The sequence below is a fragment of the Nomascus leucogenys genome, chromosome 18 (genome assembly GCF_006542625.1).
Source record: "Nomascus leucogenys isolate Asia chromosome 18, Asia_NLE_v1, whole genome shotgun sequence".
Taxonomy (NCBI): Eukaryota; Metazoa; Chordata; class Mammalia; order Primates; family Hylobatidae; genus Nomascus; species Nomascus leucogenys.
The window spans coordinates 23889800-23913521 of record NC_044398.1 but is presented as its reverse complement, the minus strand read 5'-3'; the positions used below and the strand labels follow the sequence as shown (position 1 = coordinate 23913521).

Below are 23722 nucleotides of genomic sequence, written 5' to 3'. Positions count from 1 at the left end.
TACAGGGATGTAAACTACAAGAGGGAGAGTTTTGCTGGATTCTCCTCTTCTGTTTCCTAAATGACTGTAACAGAGGAGCTACTCAATAAAATGAATGAATGAATGAATGAATGAATGAAATTAGCCGGGCGTGGTGGCGGCCGCCTGTAGTCCCAGCTACTCGGAGAGGCTGAGGCAGGAGAATGGCGTGAACCCGGGAGGCGGAGCTTGCAGTGAGCCGAGATTGCGCCACTGCACTCCAGCCTGGGCGACAGAGCGAGACTCCGTCTCAAAAAAAAAAAAAAAAGAAAGAAAGAATGAATGAATGAATGAATGAATGAACAAATGTCCCCTGTGGGTACATGCCTGGATTCAGGGGGCTGGGACTAGATTGAGATAAATCCACACTGAGTTTAAGATTCTAATCTAGATGGTATTGGTGGTGTCAGCCTATCTGGATTGCCCCCCATACAATTTACTGACCCCCCTATCTCTTTCTATTCACTGCCCTTCAATCATATTCTCACAGCTCCACCATAAACTGTGTTAGCCATATGCCCTGGGGCATGCTACTTCACGTTTCTAAACTTCAGTTTCCTCCTCTGTAAAACTCCCACACTTGCAGGGTGATGGTGAGGGTTAAATGGAGTAGCTTATTTAGTGTGTTTAGTGCATGTGCCTTGTAAGTAGCAAGCTTTCTCTAGACGTTAGCTACCCTGGGGAGTTTTGCCATCCTCACCACACCTCCCTTTGTCATTTTTTTTGACTCTCCCCTTCCCGTCCCTCTCTGCGCACTCACGTTTGCCCACCAGGGGGCCCCACATGCCGCTCTTCCTGCCCAGGTCGTCCACGCTGACGCATGCCGCCCGCCTGTCATTGCATCAGTACCTCCCTTGTGCCTCTGGTGACAGCTCTGTCACTGTCTCTGATGGCAGATTTGTCCACTGGTTCTGCCTCTTCACTGCAAATATCTCAGTCCCTTGCACCCAATACTTCATTCATTCCATAAATGACTGAGCACCTACTATGTGCCAGGCTTCAATGGTAGGTGTTGGGGATACAAGGAGAAAGATCAGCCATGCCCTGCCTTCAAGAAGCTCACAGTCTATAGGAGGATGGCAGAGGGGTCAAGAGGCAGAGGGGGCCACACCCTGGACTTGATGGATGAGAAGGCCAGGATCACATTGCTCTTTGGAACTAACCCGCTGGCTGGAAAATGTAAGGAAGTTCCCCCCTATCAGGCCCTCAGCTCCTCACGTTACATATTTCTACACTTACCTGAATTTCTCAGCTCAGCTCTTCATCCCTAGTGCCTCAAACTCTATTCCAGACACCTCAGTTCCTTACACCAGATGCTGCAGCCCTCGCCCCAAACACCTCAGCCCCTCATTCCAAAATCTCCTATGTCCCAAACTTCAGGAGCTCAGCCACTCACCTCAAATATCTCAGCCCCTCCTCTAAGAAATACTGCAGTCAGGCCAGGTGCTGTGGCTCATGTCTGTAACCCCAGCACTTACGGAGGCTGAGGCAGGAGGACTGCTTGAGTTCAGGAGTTCCAGACCAGCCCAGGCAACACAGCAAGACTTCGTCTCTACTAAAAATAAAAAAAATTAGCTGGACATGGTGGCTCATGCCTGTAGTCCCAGCTACTCAGGAGACTGAGGTGGGAGGATCACTTGAGCTCAGGAGATAGAAGCTGCAGTGAGCTAGGATCACGCCACTGAACTCCAGTCTAGGCGACACAGTGAGACTCTATCTTAAAAAAAGAAAGAAAAAAATATGCTGCAGTCATTGACATAATCTGTGGTTTCAGTCTTTTTTTTTTTTTTTCAGCTTTTAGACTCAGGAGGGATGGGAAAAAGTAGTGATTTGGAGAAGCCCACTGGTAGGCTTTTTCTGATGTATCTTCCAGGGCAAAGAGGGGCATCCTTCACTCCCTCCCAGTGTGAGGATTGCTTATTTAAATATTGTGTTTACAGTGGCTCATGCCTGTAATCACAGCACTTTAAGAGGCCAAAGCAGGAGGACAGCCTGAGGCCAGGAGTTCAAGACCAGCCTGGGCAACATAGCAAGACCCTCATTTCTACCAAAAAAAAATTTAATTAAGCTGGGTATAGTGGCATGGACCTGTAGTCCCAGCCATTCAGGAGGCCGAGGCAGGAGAATGGCTTGAGCCCAGGAGTTCGAGGCTGCAGTAAGTTAGGATCACACCACTGCACCACAGCCTGGGTGACAGAGTGAGACACTGTCTCAAAACAAAACAAATGTTGTATTTGCTTTCTCACTCTTTCCTATCTCCATGATCACATCTTCTCTCCAGTTTTAAATGCTGCACCATTAATAATTCTCTCAGAGTTCCTTGGAGACAGGTCATGATCTCATCACTCCTAATTCTCCAAAACTAATCATAGAATCTCAGACTTGGAAAGGACCCAGAAGTCCAATGGGTTCCAAACTTCTTTTTAGTCAGGGACTCTTAACTGCAACCAAATCTTACATGGAACGTCAATATATATGTTGACTAGCTGTTGCGGCCTGGCCTCATAACCCCATGGATTCCGCTTAGAATATGGATTGAAAACCCCTCATGGACATGAGACTTTGCAGGCTTCAAAGAGAAAGATCTGAATGATGGAAGGTCCCACCCAGTGGAGTGCCTCTGGTGATTATCAGGGTATTGATATCTTTGTTATTCCCTGTTCTCTGAGCTCTGAGCACAGCCTGAGTGCTGGTGCTGCCCAGGGGACTGGCTGCAACCAGAGCAACCCAGCCCGAAGACCCCAGGAGGTTGCCATAGACACTGAAGTGGAGGGAGCTGGTGAGCTTGTTATTATTTGTGTGTATCTTTTTTTTTTTTTTTTTTTTGAGACGGAGTCTCGCTCTGTCGCCCAGGCTGGAGTGCAGTGGCGCAATCTCGGCTCACTGCAAGCTCTGCCTCCCGGGTTCACGCCATTCTCCTGCCTCGGCCTCTCCGAGTAGCTGGGACTACAGGCGCCCACCACCACGCCCGGCTAATTTTTTGTATTTCTTAGTAGAGACGGGGTTTCACCGTGGTCTCGATCTCCTGACCTCGTGATCTGCCCGCCTCGGCCTCCCAAAGTGCTGGGATTACAAGCGTGAGCCACCGCGCCCGGCCATTTGTGCATATCTTCTCTCTAATTGCTGTGGGGTAGCTGGAGGTTGTGTAGGCGCTACAGCAGTGGGGATAGAGGAGGGTGTATGTGCGAGGGTGTGTGTTTGTGTGTGCACACAGAAGTGTCTATAGGCTCCAAACCACCACCGTGGATGCGTCAGAGGCTGCGCTGTTGAGAGTAGTGAGGGAGGAAGGGAGAAGTGAAGTAGAGATACAAAGGAAAAAGGAGGCTGGACAAGGTGGCTCATGCCTGTAATCCTAGAACTTTTGGAGGCCAAGACAGGATGATTGCTTGAGTCTAGGAGTTTGAGACCAGCCTGGTCAAAATTGTGAGACCTCATCTCTACAAAAAAATTTAAAACTAGTTGAGTGTGGTGGCACACGCCTGTAGTCCTAGCTACTTGGGAGGCTGAAGCTGCAGTGAGCCGTGACGGCACCACTGTACTCCAGCCTGGGCGACAGAGCGAGACCCTGTCTGAGGGGGGAAAAAAAAAAGATGATGGATTGAGTTTTCTTCTAATTGTGTGAATTCTAATTTTCTACTTTCTTTGAATGTTTCAAAAAGTAAAAGGCAGTGACAAACCTGTGGTAGGGAGTGATATTTGTTGAAAGGCAGCTAGCTCCACTTATACAGTACTATGAATCACCCCTGAGGCTTCACCCCAATATTTTTCTCATCACTCTTCCTTTTACCTAGAGACACAATGCAAAATGCTTTATATGGTTACCCCGAAACACCTAGTGTTGAACCCTCCCCTCAGTCGGGATGATGTTTCTCTCACAGCAGGCACATGAACCGGTCAGTGTTGTAGTCCTGTTTTACATTTGCCGCAGGATACTCCTAGGGGACTCCATGGCCCGCCTCTGTGCTTGTTCTGACCTCTCCCGGTCTCCTCACTCCACCTTCCATTCATGAACAGAAAGTTTCAAGTATCAGCCTGGAGGTCAGGAAGCAAGTTGCCTTGAGCACTTGCGAAGGGCACATTGATGATCAACTGATATTCACAGTTGCTTCTGCTTTGAAGATGGATGACAGAAACTCAACACTTACTGGCATCCCCATGTATGCAATCTCATTGCCCTACCCCACACTGGGACTTGGGACCTGGCTCTCACCCAGGTGCTTTGAGATAGGAAATGGCCTTACTCTCCACTTTACTTCCTGTTGCCCTGGGGAGGGGAGGGGTGGGGCATGGTGCTCTGGCACTGCTACCCTTTCCCTTGGCCCTCTCTACCCTTCTCCCAAGAGAACTGCTAATGCTTTTCCTTTAGGGCTTCATGCCCTCCCATTCCCTAATCACCCCTACTGGGTAGTCTGGTTCCCAAAGCAGCTCCCAGGGCTGTTGGGTCAGGACAGGAGGGGAGCACTCCTGGAGAGCTCTGCCCCACCCACCCCTCAGGGAGGCAGCTTGGGAGGCTGGGACACCTCTCAGCCCCCTCCTCTGGCAGAGCGAGCCTGCTGGCGACGGAGGCCCGACTCCCAGTGGGCGTCCTGCTGTAATCAAGACTGAGCGGCAGCCTCTGGCTGAGCTCCACCCTGCCCAGTTGGGGCTGGCCTCAGCCTCAGGGGACAGCTGCTCAGGCAGGTCAGGAACCTGCCCAGCTTGTTTGTCTCCCATCCAGACAGTTATGTGCCTCTGTCCCACCAACTTGTGATGGTGGGGACAGGAGAAGGGATGGTATCTCCCTCTGCCATCCCACAAATATTTACTGAGTGAGGGTCAGGGGCTGAGTATACAATGGTGAACAAAAGGTGCAGAGGCCCCGCTTTATTGGAGCCTACAATTCAGTGGGAAGCTAGTTTTTGTATTTTTAGTAGAGACAGGATTTCACCATGTTGGCCAGGCTGGTCTCAAACTCCTGACCTCGTGATCCACCCGCCTTGGCCTCCCAAAGTGCTGGGATTACAGGCATGAGCCACCACACCCGGCCCAGCAAACGTAGTTCTAATTAGGTACCAAGTACTATTCTAAGTGCCTTAGCCCATTTAATGCTCACAGGCCTATGAGGTAGGTAATATTATTGTTCCCAGCCAGGTGAGGTGGCTCAGGCCTGTAATCCCAGCACTTTGGGAGGCTGAGGTGGGTGGATCACGAGGTCAGGCGTTCAAGACCAGCCTGGTCAACATAGTGAAGCCCCGTCTCTACTAAAAACGCAAAAAAATTAGCCGAGCGTGGTGGTGCGCACCCATAATCCCAGCTACTCGGGAGGCTGAGGCAAGAGAATCGCTTGAACCCGGGAGGTGGAGGCTGCAGTGAGCCAAGATCACGCCACTGCACTCCAGCCCGGGCGACAGTGCAAGACTCCGTCTCAAAAAAAAAAAAAAAGATTCAGTGATTTACCCAAGGTCACAGAGCTGATCAGTGAGTTGCCCAGAAATACAAGCCAGGCAGTTTGATGCAAGTTCACTCTTAGACAGCTATGAGATAGCTCTACTGCCCCTTATACCAGTCAACGCATCACTACAAAATGTGGTAGGTGCCAGAAAATAAAAGTGCGAGGGTGCTTTGCAAGAAAATGGGGATTTCCCCTTTCTTGCACTTTCTCTTCTAGCCCCCACTGCACAAAGCCTTTTCAAGCCTTCCCACTTCACCCCCTTCATTTCTGGCCGGATAGAGAATACTCTTTCATCTCTGCAGTTATGGTGCAGGAAGGCAGAGTCCTGCCTGTATCCTTGCCCCTGGCCTGGTCTCCCTGATCAAGCCGCGCCTGAAGGGTTTCTTTCTAATAATGGCCCTGGTGCTTGCGCAAGTCTAGACTGGCAGCTCCCAGAGGGAAGGCGGCTGGCAGCTGGCTCTGCGCAGGCTGGGGGCGCCTCCCGGGCGTGCAGCCTGGCACAGGCTCCTTGACCTTGGCTCTCTCCCCACATGCTAGGAGCCCGGTTGGGGGCTCGGGAGCCGCGTGTATGGCCCGTCCAGAGAGCTCAGTGGTCCAGACTCCTACACTCCTAACACATGCACCCTCGCATGCACGTTCCCGAGCCCGCGCGGGGTCCGCCCCGGGACGAGCCCATAAGTCGCGAACCTTCCAGCTCCGTCTGCCCAGACGGGTGGCCAGGAGCGGGGACCCCCCTCCCGTCGGCTGCCCCGCGCGCCTGGCCCAGCGCGGGCGGCTCGGGGGCGGGGCGGGGCCGGCGGCGGGAGGCCCCTCCCCGGGGGCGGGCCGGGGGCCGGGCGGGGGGGGGCCGGCGGGGCTGGGGGCGGGGCGGGCGGCGCGGGGGTGTCCCTCCCTCCCTCGCTCTCCCCGGTAAAGTCTCGCGGTGCTGCTGGGCTCAGCCCCGTCTCCTCCTCTTGCTCCCTCGGCCGGGCGGCGGTGACTGTGCACCGACGTCGGCGCGGGCTGCACCGCCGCGTCCGCCAGCCCGCCAGCATGGCCACCACCGCCACCTGCACCCGCTTCACCGACGACTACCAGCTCTTCGAGGAGCTTGGCAAGTACGGCCCGCCCGCCGCGGTCCCCTGCCTGCCCTGCCGCCCGGGCGCTATGCGGCTCCTCGCCCCGCCCCCCGGCCCTGCACCGGCCGCTGCGGCGCCCCCTCGGCCGCCCCACCCCCGCCTTTCCCGCCCGCCGCCTCCGGTCCCTGCGCCCCCCGCGCACTGCCCCGCATCCCCCTCCGCGCCCTGCAGCAACTGGCAGGGTCGCTGCTCTCCGCGCGCCGCCGCGGACACCGCAGACCCCGGACCGCTCCCGGGTGTCCTCCGGCCCCGCCCATCTGCACCCTTCAGGCGCCCCCCTCCCAACCACCTCCCAACGCTGCCCGGTTGCTCACTCCGCACCCTGAACCCAGGTCTCACGCGCCTCGCACTCAGGACCCTCCCCGGCCCTGCAGCTCTAGCTCTGCTGCGGAGCCCGGGCGTGGGGGGGCTGTTTGGCGCCCGGCCCCGCCCCCCGCGAGTGCCGCTCCAGGCGCCCAGCTCCGCGGCTGGGCAGTGCTGCGGCACCCCGTCCCCTCCCCCTCCCCCTGCAGTGGTCCCGGGAGCCGCGCCGCAGCCGCAGCATCCCCCTCCCCTCCGCACTGAGCTGGCCGCTGCAGCAGCCCCGGCCCCCCACCCCCACCCGCGGGGCCGAGCTCGGCCACTGCAGCCCCCGCCCCGTCCGCCCCGCTAGACGTTTGCAGAGCTGAGAGTGCAAGCTCCCATTTGGGGGGGACGTCAAGGAAAATAGAATGGGAAGGGGAGTTCTTGATGTCTGACTGTGTCCTGTCTTCCCTTACTGTCAGTTGAGCCGGGATGCAGTGAGATGAAGCCGGCTGTGGGGGGGGGGCTTGAGTCTCACTTTGCCCCATGTTTGAGGGAGATTTCTCTTTCAGGGGATGATAGCCTCTTTTTAATCTTTCCTTCCCCGACCCTCAACTGTTCCTGCTGAGAGAAGGGCAGGGTCTCTCTGCTCCCTTCTGCCCTGGTTCTCTTGACCAGGACCCCAGGGCTATCTGAGATGCAGCAGGTGTGTGTTTTCAGCGTCGCCCACCCACTTCTGATGTGCAGCCTGAGGTGGAGGCTGTTGCCTTGCCCAGGGACTGGATGAGGGGGTGGGAGCGTGGCACGCCACCCACATCTGTTCAGTGTCCTGCGGTGGCCCCGTCCTTTTGCCTCATGTTGGATGGTGGTGGTCACAGCGCTGGTGTGTGTGCATGTACGTGAGTGTGACTAGAGGTTGGTGGGAGCATCATCGTCCCCAGACTTGAAGTGTGTCTATGTCACTCTACCCTGCTCTGTGTCCCAGTTCTTTCCCCCTTCTCCCTCCAGGGGTGCTTTCTCTGTGGTCCGCAGGTGTGTGAAGAAAACGTCCACGCAGGAGTACGCAGCAAAAATCATCAATACCAAGAAGTTGTCTGCCCGGGGTGAGTGTTCCCCGTCTTGTCCTCTTCCTGAGGGTGCCTCCAGGGGCCATGGTTTCTTTTGAGGAAGCCCCAGGAATTGGGGGTTGTGCGTTTTAGCACTTGGAGAGGAGTTGGAATTTCAGACTGGTTGGACTTTGTGTCAGGTTGAAGCCAGAAAAGGAGTTGCGTGGGGGACTGGAAGCGCCCAGGTACAAAAGAGTGAAGGAAGAGATGCAGGTAGCTGCAGTGGCCCCCAAAGGCTCAAGGGAGTTCCGTCTTTAGGGAGGTAGAGGATATGGGGGTAGTGGGTGGTACGGAATGGGGAGCTCTTAATTTGGGGCATTTGGAACCTCTCCCTTTGGGGCAGTGGTGGCTACTGCAGGCCTTCCGTGGTCCCTGTGCCCCAGTGGTGACTTAGGATGGAAATGCAGTAAGTGAGCAGCTCTGACAAAGCCAGCCTCCCCTGCCCACCAGGCGGCAGAACAGACTCCCAAGGGAAGGGAATCTGTAAACATCAGGGGAGGCTGCTACTGGCGAGGGCTTCTCAGGAACAAATTCTGCCAGATGAACTTGATTGCTTTTTTGATCAAATTACAAAGTTGGTGGTGCAGCAGCAGATGTAGTCTGTCCTGGGTGGAGGGTGATGCCTCATGGTCTAGAAATCCCAAAGGCCCGGTTTGGGCAGGAACTGCACTGCCTCCGAGTTTGAGGAGCATAAAGGCCAAGGCCTTGGGGCCTCACTTGCGAGATCCTCCCAAGTACCTGAGTCTTGGAGGGTCAGGGCCTGTCTTTCACACCTTGAACCTACACTCTCTGAACCTTCTATTGGGTGCTTGCCAAACTCACCTCATCTGATAGGTGTAGACCCAGCAATGTGTGAAGTGCTCTGTGAACAGGTCTGGTGAGTACAGAGGTCAGATCTTGGAGGGCTGCAGGGTGCAGCTGGGGGACAAAGGTTGTGAGACTCAGAGAAAGGAATTAGGGCTGGGCAGTAGGATGTCATAAATATCTTAGGAGCCAGGACACATGCCCTGGGGGAAGACATGGGCTTTGGCCAATAATGATGTGGGTTTCTCTGGGATAAGAGACATAATAGATGTCCTAAATGCTCAGAGGAGCTCTACAATTCCACGGAGATGACATTGGGCTTCTGTCATGTTGGCAGTTGTTCTGGGACCTGTTTAGCAGGGCCGTGTCCGCCCCCTGACTGGGGACTCTCTCTCCATCCCCCTAGTAGGGCACTAATTGCTGACTCCCATCCAGCTCCATCTCTTGCTGTTCGTGTGCATTGCCTATAAAGTTGGACTTGTTTGTTTTCTTTCTCTCTGGGTACCTTGAGTCTGAGGATGGTTGCCATAGAGATATGTGGGCAGTCAGATCCCCTGGAGTGGGGGTGGGGGGGACAACAGAGGCTGGGCTCTCTGGCAGACATCCTCTGGCCAAGGATGGAAGGTGCAGGCAGGAACGATGGCTTGAGGCTGGATACCTCTCTTGCCCACACAGCAGAGCCCTGGTGCATCAGAAACAGGGCTGGCGTCTGGTGTCTTCAGTTGATGACACAATGCTTTGCTCTCCTCATCTCACCAGTGTCCTCTGACCCACGGGTAAGGGAAGGAGAGATGGCTGGGAGCCGAATTCTGGGATGTGAGGATAGGTGATGTGGTGACTTCCTGCAGCTACCTGACTGGGGCTTTCATTTCCTACTCCTTCCCTACCTGCCTAAACTTCCATGACCTGTGTGATAGCATCCCTTTCCCTTCCTCACCTCCTTTCAACCTTGTCCCATCTTTCCCAACGGATATCTTTCCCTGGCCAAAGTGGATGAGGCTTGATTTCTCTTTGATTTTTTTCTCCCCCCACAAGAAGAGGATCCTTGTGTAAAAGTATATGCTTCAGACAGCAACTCCCCCTCTCCCAAGATGGATATGCCAAGACTGGGCTCTGTTGTGTGGCCTCATGTGCCAGGTTGCCTTTGGGACAGAGGCACAGACGATAGGCACAGATGCCAGCCAGAGGGGTCAGAATGTGTAAGTGCCAGCCAGTACTGTGTGGAAGTGGGAAAGTGGAAAGGGGCTGTCTTGGAGATGGAGGGAACAAGGTGGGGCTGGACTATAGGTGTGGGCATGGGAGATGTGAACTCCTGGAGAGAGTTGGGCCAGGGTAGCCATGGGCTGGTGCCCATGGGGTTAGGGAGTGAGGGCCATGGCTTCCCTGCAGACTCTCAGTTTACACTATATATTTTATAAAGGTGCAGCCACTGGGGCTGGGTTTCACTCATCGCTGTCTGTCTAGGCCTCCGCAGGTGTTGGATTTCTGTGTCTGGGAATGTCGTGGGCCCACCAGGGTCATCTGTGAAGGTCTGAAGGGGCTTTCTGTGTTCACTGGGTCTTCCTGCCTGCCATCTTTCTTGTGTGTGATTTTCTGGGCTACAAACTGAAAAGATAAACAGAGGGTATAGAGCTGTTTCTCTTTGGCATCCTTGGTGAGGTGGCTAGGAGGCAGGGAGAGGGATCAATCACCTGGTCTTCTAGGGGGGTCCGATCGAGACAGGAAGCCTTCTTTTGGGCTGTCGTGTCTTGTCACTGTGGCCTCAGAGGCCCACATTGGCGGCTAGGTTGCAAGGTGGGGAGTTCATACGGATATGCATTGAGCACTGTCTTTGTCTGCGGGCTTGTCTACATAAAGTCACTGAAAGTCACATAACGTCACTCCGTTTGCTTCAGAACCATGATAGGAGTGGAGCTGGGCTCTTAAGGGAGCCCATGGTTCCAAGCTTAGCTCCACTAGGCCGAAGGAGGCATTTAAAATAGGCTTGGATGCAGGAGCTAGTGGGCCAGGTGATGGCAATGATAAGTCGTTATTTTAAGATTTAAGAGCACCCCCCTCAAGGAGCCTGAGCCCTTATGTCTTTTTTTATTTTTAAATCTTCATATTCCCTTCTTATCTTTATTCATATGCATACAGATTTTCACCTCGTGGAGCATAACATTTTATATCCTGCTCTCTTTGCTTATATCCAAAGCATTTCCCCCATATTGCTACAGTTGAAGGGCAAATGGTCCTTTCTTCTACGTCGTTTAGGATTTATCCCTAGAACAATCAGCACCACAAGAAACTTCTGTATATGTACCATTTATCTGGATTCCAGTTGCTTTCACCGAGATGGATACTGGGGTAATGCCCTTGGCCTTACTAAGAGATGCTACCGGAAACAGTGTTTTGAAATCTGTTATAATACTTTAACATATTTATTTAATCTGTACATTCCATGTGAAGAAATTTCTTTTGAAGCTAAATGTAAGCAAAAGCTTTCCCCTTTGTGAGGACCTGAGAGGTGAGGGAAGGGTCCTTATGTGTTTCTTTACTTCTGCATGGGCAGGCCCTAGCGAAGAGCCTGACGTATGCCAGCCACATATGCATTAAATGAATGGGTCAAGAGGACTGTGTAACCAGTCATGGTTGCCTTTTGGCTTTGGCTCCTAGGAAACTCAGAGTCAAGTTGCCAGAGCCCTTGTACCCTGCTACAGACTTGGGTCCTCCCTTTCTGATCCAGGGAGCCAGGCTGCAGACCTGATAACGGCTGCTGGAAGAGAGGACAGATGAGGATAAAGACCTGTGCTTGGGGCATAAGGCGGAGTGGGAGATGTAGGCAGACATTTAGCTGATGATTCCTCCTTCCTTGTCACTAATGGCACTATAGGGCCACTGTTGGGATCTCTTCCAGGTAGTGATTTTCAATTTTAGCGTGCATAAGGATCACCCTGAGTACTAGTTTAAAAAATGCAAATTTCTGGGCTTTAGCCACAGAGATTCTGCTTTAAGAGGTCTAGGGTGGGGCTGCAGAATCTGCATTTTTAACACATGCTCCAGTGAATTTCATGCAGGTGAGGCATGAGCCACTCTTTAAGAGATGCCACCTAAAATCTGCAACAACAGTTGCTCTTGCCATGCCCTCTGGAATTCAACAGACACACCTTGGCCCAGCCTTCTCCAGATTGTGTGTCTGCTGCTATGTGGCCATCTGTGCACATGGGCTGTTCTGTGATTAGGGGCCTCGTTCTGGGCCTCGGGATTGGGGTGTCTGTGTATGAGGCTGCAGCAAGCTGGGTGGCTGGGGTTGTGGCATGTTGGCCACCAGAAGGGTAAAGGCTGTCCCTTTCTGGGTCCAGCTGGCCCCGGGGACTGAAATGGGATCCCCTGGATGGTGCCAGCTGAGAGTCCCCGCCCTCTTAGTGTTGGCCTGAGTAGCCCCCATGACATTTGTGTCCCCTGTGGTATCTCCAAGTGAGACTTTCCTGTTAAGGATCTGGGTGAAGCGAGGGAAAGAGAAGGGAGGGGGAAGCAGCAATGCAGGGAGTGGGAGAAGGAAGAGAAATCCACATAGCACTGGAACACAGGCCTCGAGGAAGCATTTAAGGAGGCTGTGTGTGAAACCATGCTTTCCTCCTGAGGATAAAACAGGCCAATTTCTGTAAACAGAGAAATGGGCATCCTGCATATCAGTAATGGAACGCCTCTACCTTCTCTCCTGAAGGGATGGAAGCTGACTGCAGGTCCCTCTGTGCGAAGGCTTCTGCCGGGCAGCTTTTGTCATGCAGTCACACTGAGCTGTGGGCCTTAGCGCACACAACACTAGCCTGTCCCCCTCCCCTCTCACCTGTCTTCTTAGAGTGACTTGGGGTGCTGCATCATGGTGTGGGGATGGAGGTGGGAAGGTTGCCCTGTCCTGTCAGGGAGGCCCCTGCCCTCTTCCTGCTGCTTCCTCTGGTCCCTTGTCACCATACCCTTGTTAGAAGCTGTGCTGAAACCCTAGAGGTGAGTGGCTGACCCCATTCTCTGCTGAGGCTGGAGACAGGGAAGGGGAGGCTGGGTGTGACCATTCCTGCTCCCATCTCTATGCTTGCTGCTTTCTGAACAGCTTTGGCAGACCAACAAGGGCCTGATCCCATGGGTGCCAAAAGGGTGGTGACAGGAGGAGACGGGCACTTTGCACCTCTTGAATGCCTCTCTGCAGAGCCCCTTTGTCACCTACCCATGGCCAGACAGATCTGCTGCAGGACCGCTGGGGAAACCAAAGCACAAAAGCTTTGTCTGGGGTCTTTTTTTTCTTTTTTGGTTGAGTGCTGCAGGTGCCCGTGACTTTGCCAGGGCTCAGACCCAGTGTCCACAGGCTGTGTGGCCTCCACCCACTTCTTGGCGCCTTTCTTTAAAACACAGGTTCTGGATACTTTGTTCCTGTGATGAATCTTGGCATATCACCTCACACCTCTCCATCTAGGCCCCAAGCTCCAAGCCTGGTGGAGCAAATCCCTCCTCGTTGCTGGCTGAGGCCCCATTCCCATCTGTACCCACCTCTCTGGGCTGTGCGGTGGGGAGATTTCCAGCCACTCCTCCCCAACACCATCTCCGCTTCCTGGGCCCTATCAGCAGCAGCCGCAGCTTCCCATCTGCTCCCCTCTTTTCTCCTCCCTTTCTTTCCCCTCCCCCCTGCTTGCTGCTGCCCTGGGAGGAGCTATTTTTAGGGGCTGCTTCCTGGGATGTTTTACTTGGGGCTGGTTACCATGAAGGAAATGTCACCAAAACAGTGGGCAAAGGCTGCAGGCACCGGGAGCCCTGCCGGGGGGCATGGAGAACACGACGGCTGACCCTTTTCTGGCCCTTGAGAGCAGCCAGAGTGCCCCCAGGCAGAGCCTTGCCTTCTTGGGGCTTGCTAGTGACCCCTTGGGGATTTTCTCCGTCAAAGCTGATTTAGGGCCTTTTCATGGTAGGGCATTTCTTGGAGCCTCTCTCCCTCCTTAGAGCTTCCCTTGCCTTGAGATCCAGAGGCCAAAGTGGGGCTCAGGTCTTTGTGTCACCAAGTTAAAACTGCTTGAGTGAGGGTTGAAGATAAGGGGAGGATGCTGGGTACATGCACAGAGCCTTGGGGGTTCACATGGGCACATTTCAGGCCCCGTCCCTCTGTATCACAGCCCCCAGCTAGTCACCAAGTGTACATGTGTGAGGGCATTAGAAACCATGGTCCTGCTCTTGTGTGGTGGATGGACTTTGCTTTTAATTGGAGACTCTGCACCTTTAGAGTGAGATTCAAAGAGGAAGGGATGTGGCCATCGCAGTGTCAGTGTGAGGTCGGTGGGATCGTGGCTTGGGATTCCCACTGGTCAGTGCCCCAGGCCCAGGGCTGTGCGTAAGCAGCTGGGGAAGGTGGATTATGACACCAAATCCCTGCGATGTCATTGTTTCTGCTCCTCAGAGTGATGCCCAAGGGGGCCAGATGGGGGCCTCTGCTGCTTGGGAAGAAGATGAAGGGCACTCAAGGAGGGCAGCAAGTGAGGCCGCCTCCCATCGAGCCCTGAAATCAGTGGGGCTGCAGGAAGTTTCTCACATCCATGTTTAGGGTCACAGGCACAGACCTGCAAAACACCCTTTGCAAAGTTAAGAATGTCTTTGAGATTGGAACTTGGGAGAGTCCTCAGAGTAGGAATGTGCATCCTTTCCCACGTACAGAGGGTTGTATGTTTAGGTAGCAGCAGGATCTTATTTGAAGCTAGTTCTGGCATTTGTGTGTTTTTTTAGGAAAATGTCACTAAGTCAAGCAGGCCATCCCTGAGACGGCCATGGAGAGTCTGTGGCCAGCCCTCCCTGGCCCCCTGACCCGGCAGAGGAAGGAAAGGGCATTGGAATAGGCTTCTGTCTTCAGGCCAGAGGGGGAGATGGTTCAAGGGCAGGCTTGATGCACCCCTTGGCTGCAAGCTATCACCTCCCTATCTGCTTCCTCTTTTCTGCCTCCCTCAGTGCATCTGGTCACTTCTTGCTGCCCTTCCTGTGAAATCGTGGTGCCTTGGACCAAGTCCTGAAGCACTTGGGCAGAAGGCAGGAGAAGCTGGGTTTCTAGGATCCTTGTTTCCCAGGGCCTGGCTCTGGCCTGGGCTCAGACCGCTCTGGTCTAGGCAGGCTGCTGGAAAAAGGCTAGAGCCGCTTCTGCTTTCTGCTCCTGTTGCCACCTCTGCTCATGATGGGGAAAACCTGCAGAGGGCTGTGGTTGGAGCTGGGCTGAAGGCCGGCAGGGGTGGGTCTCTCCATGGCAGTAGCACACAGGCAGGCAGGAAGTGGCCCTGTGCAAAAGCGGGAAGTGGCAGTTGTCAAACAGGAAGGGGGGGCTGGGCTGTGGGAGGGGCGGGGATGAGCCTGGTAGAAAGGTGCGTGGAGGAGGGTCCACCTTGGAAGGTCTGAGCCTCTCCCTAATGGTTACTGGAAGGAGAGATGTCTCAAGGGGAGACACCTTTGCAGCACCTTGAGATGCCGAGCCAGGGCCCTCCCACTGTGGACCAAGCCCATTCAGTGGCCTCACCCTTTTTGGGGTTGGGGATGCTGTGTCCAGCTGGGATGCCCTTGCTTTTAAAAGGGAAAGATGCTCTAGAAACCACTACTCCATCCTGGAACCCCTCTGCTGCCACTGCTGCTGGGATGGACCCTCTGCTTTTCTGCAGCCGTGGGCCAGCCCTGGAGGTGACTGCAGGATAGGAAGTGTTGGGGGAAGAGACAGGAGACAACAGCTGGAGAGGCTGGGTGGTAGCCGGGCAGTGTGTGGCAGCAGGAACGGGGAGAGTGTGGCGGGCAGAAACCACTCTGTTCATTGAGGAGAGCTTGTGGATGGCAGGGTGCCACGGCTGCGAGGAAGAGGAGGGAAGCAGACAGTGGCACTTCCTGCGGCGTTCCCCTCTCTCTGAGGAGCCCCTGTTGCTGCCCATCACCTGCAGACTGTAGACACGGGTGGGCCCCGCCAAAACAGGGAGGGACACTCCACCCCCAGGACTGTAATGGAGGACCATGTGGGGAGCCCAGAAGCCAGGCAGGAGGGCTTAGTTGCTGTGTTGCAGACCCTGCATCTGCCTGGGCTGAGGGGACAGTGGGTCCCATTCACAGTGTCTCTGGTGATAGCTGTGGCCACAAGCCCAGCCCAGAAGACCCTGTCAAGCTTCTCACTGGGCCGTTGGAAAGGAGCTATATGCCAGACCTTATGCAAAACTCTTGACCTGTACCACCTCAGTTAAACCTCAGATCTTGCTGTCTCTATTTTAGAAGTGAGGAACCTCTTGGCTGGGTGCCGTGGCTCACGCCTGTAATCCCAGCACTTTGGGAGGCCGAGGCGAGCGGATCATGAGGTCAGGAGATCGAAACCATCCTGGCTAACACGGTGAAACCCCGTCTCTACTGAAAAATACAAAAAAATTAGCCGCGCATGGTGGTGGGCGCCTGCAGTCCCAGCTACTCGGGAGGCTGAGGCAGGAGAATGGTGAACCTGGGAGGCGGAGCTTGCAGTGAGCCGAGATCGTGCCACTGCACTTCAGCCTGGGCGACAGGGTAAGACTCCGTCTCAAAAAAAAGCAAAACAAACAAAAAAAAGAAGTGAGGAACCTCTTTCCCAAGATAATGTGCCTGGCTCACTGTCTCACCTCCTTTGGGTCCTAATCAAATGTCACCTCCTTACTGAGGCTTTCCTGGACTGCCCTACTTAAATCTACACTCCCCACTTTCTCTGCTTTTTCTATGCAGCACTTGCCGTGACATCTAACGTGCTGTTGAGTTTTCTTACTGTCTGTCCCTCCCCAGTACACAACCCACTAGAGTGTCAGCTCCATGAGGGCAGGGATTTTCGTCTGTTTTGTTCACCACTGTCTTCCTAGCATCTCGAATACTGTCTGTCACATAGTAGGCCTCAGTAAATATTTCTTTTTTTTTTTTTTTTTGAGACAGACTCGCTCTGTCACCCCAAGCTGGAGTGCAGTGGCCCAATCTTGGCTCACGGCAGCCTCCACCTCCTGGGTTCCAGTGAGCATGTTTGGCTAAATTTTGTATTTTTAGTAGAGATGGGGTTTTGCCATGTTGGCCAGGCTGGTCTTGAACTCCTGACCTCAAGTGATCCACCCACCTCGGCCTCCCAAAATACTGGGATTACAGGCATGACCCACCGCGCCCAGCCACGATACATATTTCTTGAAGGAATTAATGAAGTTCGGGTGGGTTTAATAGCTTGCTGGATGTGGCAGTGTTGGGCTCAATCCAGGGCTGTCTGACTCCAAAACCGTTGTGTTGTTAATTGCTGTACTCCACAGCTTAGAATCAGAATGAGGATCAAGGTGCAGTCCTGGGGTTCAGAGAAGACCTGGGCCTTGCGGGGAACACAGGGCTCAGCTCCTTGGAGTTAAGGCTGAACTAAGAGGCTAACAAGGACTCTCTGGATGCTGGGCAGCTCCTTTGAGGAGCTGGGAGCCTGAGTCTGTGTGTCTTTTCTCCACTCGAAGTCACTGGTAAACCAGAGTGTCCTTATTTTTAGTGCTGTTGCTGTTGTGGGACTGTAACCATTAGCTAGTAAGAGACTTAAGGAAGGAGATAAACATTAATCTTCTGGGCCTTCCCTCGGCTGCCACCTCCGCATTGCAAGATGCTGTTCTCCTGCACCTGCCCAGGCAACCAAGCCTGAGAGTTATGGGCTGGAGGGTGGTGAGGTGTGTGCCCAGAGAGAGGGCCGTGGGTCTGTAGCTTTGGGGTTGGCTAGCTTGGTACCTCCATCTCAAGTCCAGGGATGGAAGGAAGGTGGGGTCATGTCAACATCCTGCCAGATCTGGAAGAAGCAAGCCCCCCAGCCACCAGGCAAGGCTGTTACAGCCTCCTTGAGTGCCTCGCTTCTGGAGGTCACTGGCCACATCCCTGTGCCTGGGACCAAGGGATGCCAGGTGATCTGGGAGTTGGGAGTTACTTGGGGTTCTCCTGGCTGCATCCTGGATGGTGGTCATGCTGAACCCAGGGACAGGAAGGAAGGCCTGACCCAGATCTTTGGGCAGCTGGGACGGATTAGCTGGGCAGCAGGAACTAATCTCTGTCTGTCCCCACCTCCTTCCACAAAGTAGAGCTGTTGCTAGAGGGAAAGTTTAGGACAAAGCTGGGTTTGGTTAGTGAAACAATAAATGTGAATTTCTTCTAGTCCATAATCCCTACATTATCTCGAACTGACAGGCCTGGGTTTGAATCCCCCTTTTATCCTTTTCCTGCTGTGGGATCTTGGGCAAGTTTACTTAACTTCCCTGGGCCTCCGTTTCTTCCATCATCTGGAAGTGTGGACAATCATAGCATTCACCTGATGGGATCATTGTGAGGGCCATGGGAAGATTTACAGAAGCTTTTTGCTGTTTAGGGTAGAGGCAGGGAGACAGGAATAGCTTGGCAGCTATGGATGTGAAGGCCCCTGGAGCCTTGATAATTTGGGGTGAACTGGACTGTCTTCCTTTTGCACCCCCTCCAAAGCCTGGAGTCTTAACTCAACTCTCACCATTCTTTATCTGGCCATAATAGCACAGGGGTGGAGAAGGAGGGCTCTAGGCTCAGACCACCTGCATCACTGCTTGTTTGTGTTACCTTAGGCAGATTACTCTATCTTTTTAAACCTGTTTCCTCGGTAATATAATAGAGCTAATCAGATCCCTACTTCACAGAGTTTCTGTAGGTATGAAATATGGTAATCCATGCCTCTGCCTGACAATGCATAGTAAGCGATTGTTACGGCTACTACTGTCGTTATTAGTAAACCCTTATTAAGCCCCTGTTTACAGAAAGAACTCTAGAAAGCACTACCCGGAAAGGTACCCCCGCCCTTCGAAGAGCTTGCAACTGAAAGATAACTGATGTAATATATGATGTGAGAATCGTGAGAAGTGCATTGGGAAATTGGGGGGGTGGAGTAGGAGGGAGAAGTCACAGTCTACCGAGAGGAGCAGGGAAGACTTCATGAAGGAGGTGACTTTTGGCAGGAATTCAGCAAGTAGAAAGAGGGAAGGACAGTGGGGGAGGGCTGTGAGGCCTCCGTGCTGTGAGTAGCATCCTCTCTTCCCACGTACTGGAGCTCTGCCTTCCTGTGGAAGGAATTGACCCACGCAGCTCACTTGGATCTGGGGACTTGTGGATTTCTGGTTATTCCACCAAAACTGAGTAATCCTGGAGTCTGAATTTGAAGAGGTCAAAGCTCACAGCAGTGGTGGCCAAGAGGACCCTGGGGAGAAGCAGGATTTGTGTCCTGGTTTCTCTTTCTATAAAATGGGCATCATACTAATGCCAACCTCCTAGAGTTGTTATGAGGATAAATTAAAAGAGGCAGCTGCCTGGTGTAGAACTAAGCTGTCAATAAATGTTAGCTATTATTATTTTAAGTCGTCATTATCTTGATCATCAACCTCTTTATTATCAGCATCATTATGTTTCAGACTTGCCATCAGGACTATGTAGAGAATATATGCAAAACCCCTAGCCAGTGCCAAGTATATATTAGGTGCTCAGTATAATTTAGCTACTATTAGTATTCCTAACAAGAAAGAGATTCTGGGCCAGGCACGGTGGCTCACGCCTATAATCCCAGCATTTTGGGAGGCCAAGACAGGTGGATCACCTGAGGTCAGGAGTTTGAGACCAACCTGGCCAACGTGGTGAAACCCCGTCTCTACTAAAAATACAAAAATTAGCCAGGCGTGGTGGTGTGTGCCTGTAATCCCAGCTACTCGGGAGGCTGAGGCAGGAGAATTGCTTGAACCCAGGAGGCGAAGGTTGCAGTGAGCTGAGATCACACCACTGCACCCCAGTCTGGGCAACAGAATGAGACTCTGTCTCAAAAAGAAAAAAGAGATTCTGGACACCCTGGACCACTGAAACCCTGTTGTGGTGGAAAGAGCACCAGAGTTTTAGTTGAATACCTGGATTCAAATCCCAGCCCTGCTGCTCACTGGCTCAAAGTGTGCAAACCCTCAAGTCATTTCCTCATCTGGAAAAGGTGGTCATAACTATCTGGCCCAGGCCTGGTGGCTGGTGCCTATAGTTCCAGCTATTCAGGAGGCTGAGGTGGGAGGATCGCTTGAGCCCAGGAGTTTGAGGCTGTGATCATGCCACTGCATTCCTGCCTGAGGGACAAAGTGAGACCCTAAAATGAAAGGAAAACAAGTTGTCTCCAGGATTGCCATGACTTGCTGCATTACTTCAGCAAATCATCACAAGTGCATAGTTAGTACCTGAAGGAATATGAATAACAAGGTGACCACAAGGAGAGTGGATGGTTGATGGCTTTTGTTTTTTCTCTCCTGCTTTTAGATCACCAGAAACTAGAACGTGAGGCTCGGATATGTCGACTTCTGAAACATCCAAACATCGGTGAGTGCCTGGGCATGGAGCATTTTGTGGGTATTTTGTAGAAGCAGGGATAACAGATATCCACTGCTTTTGTGTGTGGGATCACCTCTGTCTGTGGACCTTCACCTGGTGTCTGTTTTTACATGAGCAGGATAGCAACTGTGTCTCAGAATTCTGGGGCATTCTAGTTTAGAGACCTGAGTATCTGCATCACTGCGGCACCTTCTCAGGGCTGGGGTGTGAGGCATCAGAATAGGTTTCAGATGCTATTTCTTCCCTTTCTCCTTCTGTCTTTGGGCTGAGGTCCAGGGTCCTCAGTGTGTGAGGTTCCGGGCTCCTAGCCTGCCAGCGTCCCTCACCAGGGGCCATCCACAGCCCTCATGAAAGGGTCAGGATTTTGTTTGTGGACCTGAAAGAGTTTTGTTCCTGCTGCAGTGTCCTGCACACTCTGGGGGTTTCCATGGTGCTCCCATTTGTATTCCCCAGAGCCAGGAAAGCAAGCTGCCCCCCTGCCTGGCTTCTCTGGAGAAGGGATGGCAGGAACCACTCAGATGGGGAAGGAGAAAAAAAGAGGATTTCTCCCTGCTCCCACCCTGACTGGGGGGACAAGAGCACATTGTTGGTTGTGCTAAAGCATGAGGAGGTTTGCCTGCCTCAACCCACTTTGGCTCAGTTTTACTTTGTTCAGCTGAAATCGTCTTTGCCAAAAGCGTTGGCCCTGATTTGGTGCTCCTTGCAGAAGGGACAGAAATGGGGCTGGCTGCAGTGTCTGAGCAGAAGCCCCAGTGTTGACTTGAGGCAGAGCAAGGAGCATCTCCTAGGTTTTCCCTGAAAGCCCTGAGTCATCACAAAAGACAACACGTGTTCCGTGCTCCTCAGGCATGGCCTAAATGTCGGGGCTCCCACCGTGCCCTGGAGGCCGCCTGCTCTGCTCTGTTGGTGGCCAGGGCTGTGAGGTGACTTGCTGAAGCCTAATGCTTCCTTCAGAGCTGCCCAGCCCCTGGCTTCCCAGGTCTCGGGCTAGAACACTCAAAGTGAGCTCTGTCATGGAAAGGCTGAGGTCCTGCTCTAGCCCTCTGGGAGAGGAGCAGCTCTGAGGTAGTCAGAACGTCAGCTGTGCAGGGCTTTGTCGATGGCAATCAGCAGCTTGGATTACACCCAAAGCAGATTGGCGTGGCCGGTGGCGATCAGCTCTGCCTGATGCAGTGTGTTCTGCAGAGCCAGCACCTCTCAGCTGGTGGGTTCCTGGCCTCAGAACTACTGGAGCTCCTAGGTGGTTTCTGAGGTTAGGCCTTCACCTGAATACAGCGCAGTGGGGACTGACGTGTTGCCTTTGGTAGGAGAGGGCCCACAGAGGGAAACACCTAGAACAGCAGTCACAGATTCAGGCATGTTTTGCTTGGCTGGCTCAGTGGTCTAAAAATATTTTTATTATTTGCCAATATTTAAAAACGAGATTTCACATTTTGAAAAAAAAAAAAATCTGTTCCCCCGCCTTTCCAGTCAGAAGGCTCGGCTCTGCTGAGCCCCCACCTTGCATGGCCAGAAGGAGCTGTGAGGAGCGGTGGCTGCCCCTGCAGCCCACTGGCCTCTGCCCTTGTCACCCACTATGAGCTCACATTTGCATTACCCACCTGGGCCCCTGTAGGCCTTGCAAGCTTGTGACCTCTAACCTAGAAGTTCCAGAACAGGAAGAAAAAGCACGTGCGTGACTAAAGCCACCCATAAGCACAGAAGCATTTTGATGTTCCAGACCCGGGTCTCAATATCTGAGGAGGGTAACTTCCTTTCCTTTATGCTCCTTGTGACCAACTGGTACAGCAGTGATAATTTGTCCTCATGTAGGCAGGAGAACAGCAGCTAGGGGTCAGTGATGCAGGAAGCAGAACCACGTCCGCATCACCCGCGACGCGGGCGGGTTGACCATGGGCGGGTTGACCACGGATGGGTTGACCACGGACGGGTCAGGGTATAATGAAGACAATTGAGAAATGAGTGGGAAGGACAAAAATAGAATTCTAGCTGAGAAAAGCCCAGGTGTCTTTTTATTTATTTCTAGAATTAAATACATACTTTTTTACCTCTTAGACTTCACTCTGTTTGGTAGCCCTTTCCTTTTACCACCTGCCCTCAGCTCAGAATGGAGGCAGGCGGAGGACCATATATCCTGGCCGTCTGCTCAGAGGCCAGGTGGGGCACAGTCACTCTGTTGGCCTCTGATTTCCTAGAACTGTGCTTCCATTTCATGACTGCTCCCAGGTCTTAAGGAGGTTGGTCCGAGGACCGATTCTGGGGTTGAGGGTGGGCAGAGGGAAGGGGGAGCCAAGACTGTCCTGGGAGCTCCGGCATCTGGTGGGAACCAGGGCTGTTGGAGATGTGGCAGAGCTGCAGGTCCAGGAGGCTGTGGTTGCCATGGATCTGGACCTGGCTTGTGGCAGGAGAGAAGGCAATTTTGTGCCCCTAATTCACTATTCCTCTTCTCTCACCACTGCGCTGTCCTTCAGAACTGTGACCCTTTTGGCTCTGGCCTCTTGAACTCCATCCCAAAGGGAAATAAACGGGCCAGCCCAAGAACAGTGCACAGTCGAGGAAGCTAGAGCAGAGAGCATGTGGTCAGCCCTGGTTGTGGTCAGACTCGGAGGCACTGAATTCAGATGGAGCATTTGGTGCTAGGGGCCAGCCATGCCCAGTTTCCCCTTAATAGCTAGATATTCTGTCCCAGGAGTTAAAAGCCTGTTGGAAGAGTGAACCCTGATGTAAACTCTGGACTTTGGGTAATGATGATGAGTCAATGTGGGTTCATAGACAGTAACAAATCTACCACTCTAGTGGGAGATGTTGATGGTAGGGGAGGCTGTGCATGTGGGGGACGTGGGGTATTTGGGAATGTTCTCGGGTATTTGGGAACACCCTGTACTTTCCGCTCAATTTTGCTGTGGACCTAAAACTGCTCTGAAAATAACGTTTATTAATTAAAAACAAACAAACAAACAACAAAATGCCTGTTTGGGTGTAAGGCACACTGCCCAACTCCAGACAGCGCTGGGAGTGTGGCCAGTGGTGGGGAGTTGAGAGGAGGAGACGCTGGTGTGAAGTCTGAGGTCTGAATGAAGTCCGTTCTACCTGTGATCTGCCTGCTCTCTGCTCTCAAGTCCTCTAATGAATAGACTCTGTCTTCCTTCGTGCTGAGCTGCCCCAGCAGTTTCGATCATAGTCTAGCATTGTGGTTTAGAGCAGCACTTCTCAAACTTTTATGTGCTTATGACTCACCCAGGGATCATGTTAAAATTCAGACTCCGATTCAGGGGGTCTGGGGTAGGACCTGAGTCTCCAGCTGATGCTCATGCTACTGGTCTGCATGCCGGTCAATACTTGGAGAAGCCAAGTTTTGCGGCTTTGGAGTCGCAGATTTGGGGTTTGAATCTGGGATTTGCTAATTAGTAACTGTGACCTTTGGCAAGTTATTTAACTCCTCTGTGCCTGCCTCTGTTTTGGTATCTGGGTCCCTTCGTGGAGTTGTTATGAAAGGGTTCAGCCAGGAAAGGAGGCTAGGAGGGAGATGATGAAAATGGAGATTCCAGCCCCTAGAAGTGATCTCTTCAAGACCCCCAGCCTCAACTCAG

General features: G+C 53.1%; 1 protein-coding gene across 22 annotated transcripts in view; it reads left to right on the top strand.

Annotated features, from left to right (window-relative positions):
• The first annotated feature begins 6342 nt into the window (after positions 1–6342).
• The window catches only part of CAMK2G (calcium/calmodulin dependent protein kinase II gamma), a 61836-nt gene continuing 44456 nt past the window's right edge, over positions 6343–23722 (top strand). For 7 of the 22 annotated variants that reach the window (XM_030798408.1, XM_030798406.1, XM_030798418.1 and 4 more), the window contains exons 1-3: positions 6348–6546; positions 7858–7952; positions 20061–20120. In XM_030798408.1, the coding sequence (XP_030654268.1) occupies positions 6482–6546; positions 7858–7952; positions 20061–20120 (220 nt within the window). In that variant the 5' untranslated portion in view covers positions 6348–6481. Of the gene's footprint in view, positions 6547–7239; positions 7556–7857; positions 7953–20060; positions 20121–23722 lie in introns of those variants that run through there. The other 15 variants (XM_030798419.1, XM_030798402.1, XM_030798414.1 and 12 more) reach the window with 7 other exon arrangements.